Here is a 12,428-nt window from a genome sequence, read left to right as displayed (position 1 = left end):
ACTGCCCACGGTTTAGGAACAACATCTTTTCCAACCACAGCAATATTACTCATAACTTCCTCTCTGATTATAAGGAGGGGTGTATTTCAGTCGTATTTGACATAACAGGGTTCACCGGCTGCTGAGATGCTGCTTTACTTTCTGCTGCTCGCTGCAGGCTTCTGTCACAGCTACACAGGTAAGAACCTCTACTCTGATCAGGTTTTCATTTAAATATTCATAAATCTGGAGTTTGTTTTGCCTGAATTTAACTTATTTACCCGTTATTGAGCAATAGGAAAGAGTCACTCATCTTGTGTTTTTTAAATAATCAATAATCGTGAGGGTTTTTTTAAATACATTTTCCCCTATAACTGCATTCATAAGGTTACATTTCAGTGGAGTTAACTGATTGAAAGAGGCCCTATTATTCTTTGGGGGTTTTCCCTTTTCTGTAGTGCCTGAAATGTCTCCATTGGACTCATTTGTCCAAATGCACAGAGTGCTCATGCGCCGAAGTGGTGTGTAAAACTTAGGAGCGTGTAGCTCCCGTTTCAAACTTTTGAAAAATCAGGTTATGAACGGATGATCAAGTTGTTTAGTCAAAGTCCATAGTGAAATATAATGTGGGGAATATAATGGCATCAAAGAAAGCACACAAAAAGGCTAAAGTGCCGTTAAACGAGAGCAGCGGCCTGTCGGGAGTGAATGACACACGAGCAGCTGAGGAGAACGCCATGGAGAGCGAGTCCTCGCAGGTGAGCCACTCGGAGCTGTCGGCACTAATACGCTCAATAATAAGAGAGGAGATAGGGGCTGCTTTCGAGAGATTCCAGCCGCAGCTTGATGCTTTAAAGGGAGAACTCGACTCATGTTGTCAGAGGCTCGGTGATATGGAGGAGGGACTGACCGATATGGATTGTAGGGTTGCTATACTCGAAACCGCAAATGGAAATCTAATGAAGGAAAACAAAGAGTTTAAAGACAAAATTGAGAGGATGGAGATTCAAAACAGAAAGTTGAATCTACGTGTGTTTGGACTGAAAAAGGATATAGAGAAGAACGATCCCATTGCCTTTGTGACTAACTTTTTAAAGGAGGTATTCGGAAGTGAGCTCTCATGTGACCCGGCAGTCGCGATGGCATACAGGATTGGGCATGGGACTGATATGAGACCCAGACCTATGATTGTCACTATGCAGAGATACCAAGCAAAGGAAGCTATCTTGAAGCTGGCAAGAAGCAAGGGAGAGATCATTTTCCGAGGCATGCGAGTGAAGATATTTCCTGATATTACTGCGGATATTGCCAGGAAGAGAGCACTTTTCAATGACCTCAGGATGAAGCTGCGTAAGGCTGAGGTGAGGCATGGACTACTGTTCCCTGCAACACTCATCGTAACCTTCAATGGACAAACAAAACTGTATCTGGACTGTAGTGAAGCTGAGCATTTCTATAAAACAGTGATAAACCCGGTTTCAGCTCAAAGCTGACAGAGGTGGGAAATGACTGATGGACATGACATAATTAGATGGTATGTTTATGCATATTAGGAGATGAAATGAATTATATTATGCAAAGGGAATTGTTGCAGTTTTGGTGTATTGCGAATTTATTCATTGTAGGCCAATATTCACTGGCCTATGTGTGGAGGACACGGTGCGTGCAAAGTTTTGGTTGTGCTGCAGCTTGATTTCCTATCCTCTGTAAGAAGGGGTCGAACGACTTGTGAGGAAGAACGGCTGTCCACAGGCAGTTCCAACTTTAACAGACTTTATCGCAGGGTGATGAACTGAACATTGATGTAGGTTTAGCTGGGGTTAGCGTGTTATACAGGGTGTGTTCTTTCGTGTGGGTTTGTGTGTAAATGTGTGTGAATGTGTGTGTGTGTGTGGTCTCTGTAAAATAAAGATGAAGCAGAAATCAGTAAACAGGTAATGTAGAGGGATGATACAGTTGTCATTACATTAAGAAAAGGCACAATTGGCTGGCCTATGCCGCCCTCTATTGGCCAAAGGCCGCAACAGCATAGCACCGACATATGCTATTACACGAGGCCTAACTATTATAACATACACACATAACAAAGTACAGGAATGCACATAATGCTTACATTAGCCCTGCACTTAATGGGTGATAGCGTTACACATTAATACAGGCTGGGCTGCCAAGTGCTCCGCATGGCAAGGCTAGCTGCTATGGCTAACTAACCTCATTTACGCAGTTAGCGGGGTAAACTTCCTGAACGCTCAACTGGACAAGACTACATGCACTTACATTTTTCATGCACGCACATGCATGTCCACAACACACAGACTCCGCCAACACTATATCACAGTTATGCGGTTATAACACAATAGTGACAGTCCGATCGCCATCAGTCTCCTTGCTTCCACTGAACAGCAAGTGCACGTTGCGAAATTGCGCCACATGGTTGAGACCACTTGTAATTCTGGCTAGGGGTCACATGGAATAGTCCAACTAACGGGGGAGTTTTATACACTATGAGTTATCTACTACCTTATTTTAAGTTATTTATTTCATCAACTGCGACAATGAGATTACGTTTAATAGATTTTGAATAGAGGCCAATTTTAACTGGTCTCTATTGTTGTTCATTCCTCCTAAAAATGTCATTTTGATTTATTGATTTATAAATTTGATCTTGCGTTGCAAGACATTACCATGAATGTATTTAACACAAAGGTTATTATCTAAAATGTTAGGGAGCTACCGTGCTGCTCGTTTAGGTGAGTGAGTATGCACATGGATAGCAATCTATGGGCAGTGAGGTGTGGGGTTGTGTGCAGGGCCGGTTCTTCCTACAGGCCATCTAGGCGACCGCCTAGGGCGCCAAATTGGCGGGGGGCGCCCCCTAGTGGCGCCCTTAAGCACACATCTTTGTTTTAACAACATTGATTAACATTTTTTTTTTTTTAAAGCATGGGATATAAAACCCTCATTGAATTAAATGAACATGCCCCAACCCATATTTTGAATGAAAATGTAATATTATATTATATAAAATATACGTGCATGGGGGGGGCGCAAAATCTCAATATCGCCTAGGGCAGCCAATGGGCTAGAACCGGCCCTGGTTGTGTAGCTCAAAATAAGGCAGCACGATGTGCACTGCAGTGCTCCTACAGAACCAGAGTGACTGAAATGTTGGAGACCCTTAAATGGTTGAGTGTCAGACAGAGGTCCACTTATACTTTGTTAAATTTGGTTAGGAATATTACAGTGACACACTTACCACATATATTATGTCAAAGGTTTATATCACAGTACACTCAACATAACTATCAAACAAGACATGCAATAGAAAGAAGGTTCGTATTACCCACATCTAAATCAAATATCAGACAGAAAACAGTCATGTACAGAGCCATGGTCAGCTGGAACTCTTTACCAGTCCACATAATTCAGGAAAATTCTCAAGTACATTTTAAAAGGTTGCTAAAACATTATATGAGCATTACAGAGTCAAATGTAACTGTGCCTGTGGTTTGGCCTTGTGATGATGGCTAAAATGTGATGACCATTTTTGTTTCACTTCGTATACCATTGTTCATATGATGAAATGAGTTGTTCTATTTTGCTTTTAGTTTTGTTTACTGTTTGTTTTGTGTGTGTGTGAGGACCCCAGGAAGAATAGCCAACGCTTATGCTAGTGCTAATGGGGATCCTAATAAAGAATCATAAAGAATTTGTTTAAACTACGGCCTGGGGGCCAAATGCGGCCCGCAGGCCATTTTGAATCGGCCCTCAGCAAATTCTAAAGTATAATGCAATACGGCCCACAAATTAAACTTATGCTTGTCTTATATTGTACTTCTCAAATATCTATGTTAAATATATTAATGAGCCCAATTTTCAAATAAATTCAGTCATTTAAAATGTAAAACATTTTCTCACAAATCTTAGTTGATAAAAAATAATAACAATAACTTATTTCTATAACCAGCTTGAACTGTAAACTTCATATTTACTCTTATTATCAGCAATCTGAGGCTTCTGTTTTAAGGAATGAGCTGCCAACAAAATACATGAAACCCTAAAGACAGACGGGATGTAGGCTGTTTTTTTTTTCTGAAAGCGTTTTAAGTATCGTGCATTATTCTCCTACATTTGATTTGTTTTGCTACCTTATAACTTCACTTTTGAGAAAATATTCACCTCTATAAGTGGCCCAGCTCTCCGTATATTTTACTGTATGTGGCCCTCGGTGAAAAATGTTTGGACACCCCTGCAGTAGAGGGACTAAATACTGATATGAACCTGAAAATGAGCAGAAGATATTCCCTTTAATGTTTTTGGTTTGGTTGAAATAATAAAAAAGCTTTGGGTTAATTTGGGAGAATTGAACATGAAACGTTTTTACTTTTCAATCAGTTGATATTTTTTTAGAAACACTTTACATAAAAAAAGCAAATCTATTGTCCAGCTTGTCATGGCTGTTGTGATGGTTGTTGTGAAGGCTGTTGTGATGGCTGTTGTGAAGGCTGTTGTGGTGGCTGTTGTGATGGCTGTTGTGATGGCTGTTGTGGTCCAGCTGAAGCCAACAAACTATACGAGGTTAATTGGTGAGAAAATGTTATCACAAATGTGTAACTTCTTTCTGCTTTTTGCTTTGCAGATGTTCCTCAAAAAATAACAGCGCTGCTGAACACGAAGGCTACACTGCCCTGTCCTCATAAGGAAGGAGATGTAGAATGGAAATGGCTTGTACATGGTAATGGCAAGCCTGTGATTCTTGTCTCAATAGAAAATGGCCAAGAAAACATCCTTGACGAACGCTTTGGTTTTGGATCAAATAATTCACTGGTGATAAAAAATGTTACACCCGCTCTTGAAACAACGTATTTGTGTAAATTCTTTCGGATATATCTGCAAATACAGGATCCCAACAAGGTGGATCCTGAAGCTGGAAATAAACAAGTCATTCCGAGAAACAAGGGACGGGGTAGTGACTTTGGATCAGGACAGCAGGGAACCACTGCAGATACAGGGAACCAACAACCATCTGACTTTTGGAAAGTACCTGTTGGTGTAGTTGCTGGTGCTGCTTTGGTGCTTCTGGGCCTCATAACCCTGAGACTCTGCTCCAAAAACAGAGAAGAGAGGAACCACGACGAGGGCGAAGCTGTACCTGAGCGGATCTACGAGGAGATTCAAGATAGTGAGCAGCAGCCGGGGAGGGAGTCTTATGGAAGTCCTTATTACTGGACAAGCATCAATGAAAAGCCCACTTCACCACCCCAGTACAGCAGTGGGAACAGGCCAGCAGCTGAAGGAGGCAGCAGGGAGGAGTGTGTGTATTACCTTGCCCAATTTCCACTTCACACTGTAAATGTCAGATAAGCTGCTCTCGGTTTTACTGGTAAATTCAGCCTGTGCATGAAACTGGTCATCAGATACTGCTGTGTTTTCAAAGAAATTTAAAGGGGGCTTTTTACAGAACTCTGTAGGGTGCAACTCATATTTGGATCCATTTTTAATGTCATATGCAGGCTCATAAGCAAAGAAATGCCATATCTGTTCTTTGGTCCAACCACAGCAGGCTGGTGTTTTTGTGAAGGAGGTTTAAAATGACCAACAACCAACGGGTCCTGTGTCTTCTCCTAACCCCTTTTCCTCAACCTTGGTGAAGAACGTCATGGGGTTAAGGAAAGATGTAAAGGAAAAAGAATCAGGAATGCTGTTTTGTGTTGTGGAATTAATGACAATAAAGGAACCTTGTCTTGTTTAGTTGTGTTTGTTTTTTATTACTTACAGAAACTATACTTAAGGGTGTCTTAACTGGCAAATATAATGTTAGGTAATGTCACATAGAAGGTTTACATGTTATAAATCCACATCCATTAATTTACAAATACAGATATTCTGATACACACTGCAGAAGACCCTCTTGTTAAACCCCCCTCACCCAATCCCTTTAAATATATAAGACCCAGCTCACAAGTCAGGCCCTGATAATGCCACAGCTGGAAGTGAGTTGTTTTTTATTCCGTGTTTTTTATCTGGAGTTTTCTATTGTTGCACGTTCACAAATTACTTCTTCTTTTTACATCGATTTGACATTTTCTATTTGAAAATGTTTATTTTTGAGTGGCGTAAACCCTTGATAAAAAAACACTTAATATTACAATACACTTTATTTCTTCCTGTAAATTATTTTTATTTTACATTTAGTTTTAGCACATCTTATTGTATTTGAAGAAGAAGAAGTAGAAGAAGAAGAAGAAGAAAACTACGTTGCCATGACAACTCCTTTTGTTTACATTTAGCCGACTCCAGCTGTAGCTCGGCTAGCTTACAGACTAACAGGCTAGCTCCTGTTTTAACGTTTTAATTTAGGTTTTAGGGGCCTGTAATCTATTCCACGATGGTGAGTAAACTCCTTTTAGTTAGCAGTGTTGTTGTGGATTCAGCTTGTGTTGGTTTAGCCTGAGCCAGATACCGCATCGTTTGAAGACTATAAACTAAGCTACAGGTTAGATAACTGTTAGCGGGTTTTAGACCTGGAGGTAAAATGTGGGTGTGTTTTCTTTCCAGCCTCCAAAAACTAAAAGCAAAAAGGTTGTGAAGGGAAAGTCCTCGGCCGTGGTGGACGGTCTTTCCACGGATGAGATGTCCAAAGATCAGGTGAGAGCTGCGATGCTAACACAGCTAACTAGCATTAGCCTCAAAACTATCACACTGAGTTCAGGTGGTCGGAGGGTTAACTAGCTGGACATCGTATCTGAGGCCAAGAGAACCATTTAGATGTTATTGTTCTGAACACATTACATACATACATTGGGTTAGAAACGAAGGTTGGAAGGTGGAGGTGGAAGTAAAGTAGAAGTACTCAGATATTGTACTTGAGTAAAAGTAGAAGTACTCAGATCTTGTACTTGAGTAAAAGTAGAAGTACTCAGATCTTGTACTTGAGTAAAGTAGAAGTACTCAGATCTTGTTCTTGAGTAAAAGTAGAAGTACTCAGATCTTGTTCTTGAGTAAAAGTAGAAGTACTCAGATCTTGTACTTGAGTAAAGTAGAAGTACTCAGGTCTTGTACTTGAGTAAAGGAGAAGTATTCAGATCTTGTACTTGAGTAAAAGTAGAAGTACTCAGATCTTGTACTTGAGTAAAAGTAGAAGTACTCAGATCTTGTACTTGAGTAAAAGTAGAAGTACTCAGATCTTGCACTTGAGTAAAGTAGAAGTACTCAGATCTTGTACTTGAGTAAAGTAGAAGTACTCAGATCTTGTACTTGAGTAAAGTAGAAGTACTCAGATCTTGTACTTGAGTAAAGTAGAAGTACTCAGATATTGTACTTGAGTAAAAGTAGAAGTACTCAGATCTTGTACTTGAGTAAAGTAGAAGTACTCAGGTCTTGTACTTGAGTAAAAGTAGAAGTACTCAGATCTTGTTCTTGAGTAAAAGTAGAAGTACTCAGATCTTGTACTTGAGTAAAGTAGAAGTACTCAGATCTTGTACTTGAGTAAAGTAGAAGTACCAGAGTGTAGGAATACTCTGTCACAGTGAAAGTATTCTAAATGTTCCTCCAGTGAAAGTAGAAAGTACTCTCATCTAAATGTACTTAAAGTAGCGACAGTAAAAGTAGTCATTGTCTGATTGGTCCATTTCAGAATAATATCTCTGATATGTTTTATAATGATTGATCATTAAAGTGTTCTCAGAGCTGGTAAAGGTGCAGCTAGTTTGAATGTCTGTGTATACTGCAGGGTAGCTGCTGGAGGTATTATCCAGCTCTTGTTGTGTATGCATAATGCTGCACAAACTAACACACATCTTCTGTGACCGTCCAGCTGGAGGAGCACATCATCCGCCTGCGAGAGGAGCTGGATAGAGAGCGGGAGGAGAGAAGCTACTTCCAGCTGGAGAGGGACAAGATCCAGGCATTCTGGGAAATCTCCAAGAGGAGCCTGGAGGAGACGAAGGCAGAGCTGAGGAACAGACAGAGGGAGAGGGAGGAGGCGGTGGAGCGCCACCGGGTGGAGATCACTGTAAGCTGCACACACACTTCCATTATGTGGGATTTAAATTTTCTTTATTAGTTTTAATATTATTACTTTATTAGTTTACAAATTAATAAGTAGATTCTTAGTTTTATACTTACGATTTACCTCTTGCCAGTAATGTGCATGATGTATCCATGCCATTATCTGCTCAAATCTGCAGACAGTATATTCTCTTTTATATTCATCCACACATTTTACCAAAACTTCAGAAATATTCTTTGAAGTATTCCATGGGACTTCATGTACTGTTGAAGTCGAGTATATTTAACATGTCCAAGTTAATTCAAAACTCAATCACATTTGATGGGTGCATGAATTTCCTGTAATAACCCCTCGTGTGATGACTGGTGCCCAGGTATACAAGCAGAAACTGAAGCACGTCCTGTCCGAGCAACACAACACCGTCTCTGGGCTGAAGATCGACGGCGTCGCCTCGACCGGACTGATCCAGCAGCAGCAGACCGAGGCAGAGCTCGGGCTTCGGAGAGGAGTGCACAGCCTGCAGGCGGACTTCAGGGAGAAGAAGCTCCACAACGGAAACTGCATCAAGGAGCTCAAGCTGGTGAGACTAGTGACATTTTTACAGTCGTGCTATGTTGATGTCTATGTTTCTTATCTCTGTTGCCTTTTGATTCTCAACAGAAGCACCAGGTGGAGTTGATGGAGCTGACAAACACTTACGACAAAAGATTCAGAGGTAAACAAACACATTTCTGATATAGTTCAATATATAAACTATAAACTGTATTAAACTTTTCCTTCTGTTGCTATTTAAATAGCTATAGAGGTCAAATATCACAAGAAAATGGAGGCGATGATCGAAGCGGAGGGTAAGAAGCGGCGTGCGGAGGTTCTGGAGGTGGAGGACAGGATGAGTAGTCGTGTTGTGGCTCTGATGCAGGACCATGAGCGAGCTATCAGAGGAGCAGAGGAGTATTACTCTTCGATTCAGAGCAAAATGCTGGCAGATCAGAAGCTGCTGAAGGTACGAGATGCTACTGACTCACTACAGAAAATAAAAAAGACTCTAATGAACAGATGAGCAAAAACTCTGAGAGCTCCAAGTATACAAACGGAAACTCACAAGAATTCTTTCTACAGGACATTAACGCCAAACATGTGACATGGTTGATGTACTTCCACTTTATTTGGAGTCAGTGGTGTACTCCAGATTGGTTATAATATTCAATGTTCCCAGAAACGTATAATTGTTTTTAACTTCAAAATTAAATGTACTAATTATTTTAGTATCCTATTTGAAAGAAATAACATTTTATGCTCTATAAATACATAAAATTAATTGAAATGTATCTATATTTTACTTTTTCACAAAGATGTTTCTGAAAGTATATTATTATTAATAATAATAACAATAATAATAATAATATTAATATTAATAATAATAATAATATTAATAATAATAATAATAATAATATTAATATTATTATTATTATTATTATTAATATTATTATTAATATTAATAATAATAATAATAATATTAATAATAATGATAATATTAATGATAATGATAATAATGATAATGATGGCCTCGGCCTCGGCGCGACTGGCTGGGGCACCTGCACCGTACGCCGGCGACCCGGGTTCGATTCCTGACCCGTGGTCCCTTCCGGATCCCACCCGACTCTCTCTCCACTGTCCTATCCGATTAAAGGAAAAAAGCCCCCCAAAAAAAACCTAAAAATAATTCATTAATAATTATTTGTTGTTATTTGTAGGACTTTTGTTAAAGGAAAAATAAGTGAATCTGTGCATGAATTCATTCATTTGAACCACTTGGTCTGCATGAGTCAGTCAGGGTTTTAGGACATTTATCCATATTTAGATAAAATAGAAAAGATTCTGAAGCTAAAAATGTTAACATGAATAGATACAAACACATTTTAAAAAATGTATTTAGGTCGTGAAGATATTTAGCATTTTTTATGAGATTTATTTTTGAGATGATTTTTAAAAACCAGGTGTCTCTTGTTTTCCGTGCCACATGGTCTGCTCGTTGTTCTGTAGGAGGAACTTGCAGAGGTGACAAAGCTGCAGGTGCGAATCGACAAAGACCTCTCAGCGGCGCAGCAGGAGAACAGGCGTCTGAGCGAGGCTCTGCAGGAAGCCCAGCAGACGCTGCCCGCTCTGCACAGGCGGCTGCAGGAGGACAACCAGGCCAAGGCCAAGATGGCGGTGCGTTCACTGCAGAGCTCAGAAAGCTTCATGACACATTAAGATGAGGAAATTGTCTTCGATATTTAATTTTGGGTTTGTGCATTTGAGAGTATTACTACTGGGCTTCAAGTTAGAATAAATGACATTATTTTGTATAAATTTGTCCATCTTTTACATCAGTTTCAACATCTTATTTTAGTTCTCACGGACTCAGTATCACTTTAATATTGAATTTGTTTAACAGAAATGAGCGCAAAAGGAAAGAGGGATATTAAAATGTAATGCCTGATTAGAATGATGGAATTTGGGACTGCTTGTTTATTTTTCTTTAACTTTTGTTACACATTTAATTGTTTAATTTTACCAAAGATCATTTCTTTGAGCTTTTTTTAACTGTATGTTCATATATGTCCAAATACTCTGGGAGCAACAAAAACTAGACTGTAATTCATTGTTTTTCTACACATTCTTGGCCAATAAAGCTGATTCTGATTCTGTGTCTGACAGGCAAGTAAAGCTCGAATGAAGCTCATGGATCAGGAGCTCAGAGATCTGACGGTGAAGCACGAGCTGCTGCTGCAGGCGTTTGAAAAGGTAACGCATCACAGGATTAACCCTCATCCCTGGGCATCAGGTATTCATGCGAGTGTGTTTCTGCAGGTCCAGCAGGAGCGCGATGATCTGCTGCGGAGGCAAACGCAGGCCATCCTAGACGTGCAGCAGCGGAGCGGGCTGAAGCAGCTGCTGCTGGAGAGGAAGCTGGCGGCGCTGACCGAGACGGTGGAGAAGAAAGAGGCTCAGCTCTGCGCCGCTCTCTCTACGTCCAAAGTCGCACAATCTGCAGGCGGCAGCGCAGCTAACAAAGTGGAGGTACGAGTTTATTGTCTGCACCAAGTTTAACTTCAATATGTGCCTCCCCGGGGCCTATTTACTGTCAGAACACATCAAAAAAAGATCTGAAAAAAGAGAGAAATTATTTTTATATTACCCAGAGCCGTTTGGTACACCATTGCGCAATACAGACATACACTCCATAATGTGTCGCTTATAAATATCTCCAGCAGCTTCAGTAGAGCCCATCTCTTCTGGGACTCATTGACTCTTTTTGAGCAAATGCTTAACTTAGGAAAACTCCCTTCCTCATCTTAAAACCATATACGAGTAATGAATTTCAAAAAGGACTTTTAAACATTCAAGTTCCTACAATGACGTGAGACTTTCAGCTTAGATTTTAGACTGAGGTTATAGAACAAATCTGATTATTCACATCCACACTCTTTCCATTTCCTTTTTATGTCCACGCTTCTCTAAAACTTCTCTCCCTACACCAGATTATAGGAGAACAGTTAGATCATCATTATGTTGTTGTTTTCTCTGACTGCTTGGAGACTTACAATCATTCTTCCTTGTTATGTAGATTTCTTTTAATCTGTGTTTGAGCTTCAAGTTGAAATGTCTGCATGTGTTTCTTCCTGCTGGTAGGATATACTGGAGTCCAAACAAGTCACCATCAATGACCTTCAGGGTGGCTTGGCTCGGGATTGTAAGGTCAGTCCTCCCAAAAGGTTTCATTTTATTAAAGCTAATGAGAGTTTTCACAGTCAGCTGAGTGAAGTAAATGTGTGACCTGCAGGAGTACGACGAGCTGCTGAGGAGCTGCCAGGAGAAGCTGCAGGCGTTGGGGGTCCCGCTGTACGACTTCCCCTTCAGACCCTCGCAGCAGATCCTGGGGCGGCAGGACTCTCCGGGGCCGGACCCCAAACACTGAGCTCCTGCAGGAGTCAGGTGATCACTCACCTGCTCTACCTGGATACTTCAAAACACCAAAAAGACTTCTCTACCTCCGTCTCATTTCATCGATTCCCTAAAGATCAGTAACACACCATAATGAAAGTGCAGTCACTGCTGAGTTTCTTCATTTAAACAAATGTAAAAGTTCCCTGAGGTTCTTTATCCTGCTTATTAAACCATCCTCCTGTTAAGAGTCAATGTTTTCTAAGGATGCTGCTTGTGATGAAAGTGTTAATGAAGTAAACTCCGAATCACAACTTCAATCAAACGTTGTTAAAACAACAATAAAGAATATTTGTCTCATTTTTGACATTTATGTGACTTTGGTACCTTCTTAAGTCTTGTATAAGAGGCCCCATTATGCTCTTTGGGGTTTTCCCTTTCCTGTAGTGTGTTATATATGTTTGTGTGCATGTAAATGGTCTGCAAAGGCTAAAATCCCAGTGTTCCCTCC

The 12,428-nt window shown here is 40.3% G+C and overlaps 1 protein-coding gene across 1 annotated transcript; it reads left to right on the top strand.

Moving 5' to 3' along the window:
- Nucleotides 1-6,197: 6,197 nt before the first annotated feature.
- Nucleotides 6,198-12,290, top strand: LOC134864665 (dynein regulatory complex subunit 4-like). Its single transcript, XM_063883832.1, has 11 exons — nt 6,198-6,370; nt 6,538-6,627; nt 7,796-7,993; nt 8,364-8,570; nt 8,651-8,705; nt 8,788-8,993; nt 10,034-10,201; nt 10,691-10,777; nt 10,844-11,053; nt 11,666-11,731; nt 11,817-12,290. Exons 1-11 carry the CDS (start codon nt 6,368-6,370, stop codon nt 11,949-11,951), a joined length of 1,425 nt encoding a protein of 474 aa, XP_063739902.1. The 5' UTR covers nt 6,198-6,367; the 3' UTR covers nt 11,952-12,290.
- The last annotated feature ends 138 nt before the right edge of the window (nt 12,291-12,428 follow it).

Source organism: Eleginops maclovinus, chromosome 5 (assembly GCF_036324505.1).
Source record: "Eleginops maclovinus isolate JMC-PN-2008 ecotype Puerto Natales chromosome 5, JC_Emac_rtc_rv5, whole genome shotgun sequence".
In the NCBI taxonomy this organism is placed as follows: Eukaryota; Metazoa; Chordata; class Actinopteri; order Perciformes; family Eleginopidae; genus Eleginops; species Eleginops maclovinus.
This window is presented reverse-complemented; position numbering and strand designations above follow the sequence as displayed.

What these genes read in the sequence shown, in the direction of transcription:
- LOC134864665 (XM_063883832.1), top strand. An exon ending in GCGCAGCTAACAAAGTGGAG is followed by an intron (nt 11,054 to 11,665) that starts GTACGAGTTTAT and finishes TCCTGCTGGTAG; the next exon opens with GATATACTGGAGTCCAAACA. An exon ending in GCTTGGCTCGGGATTGTAAG is followed by an intron (nt 11,732 to 11,816) that starts GTCAGTCCTCCC and finishes TGTGACCTGCAG; the next exon opens with GAGTACGACGAGCTGCTGAG.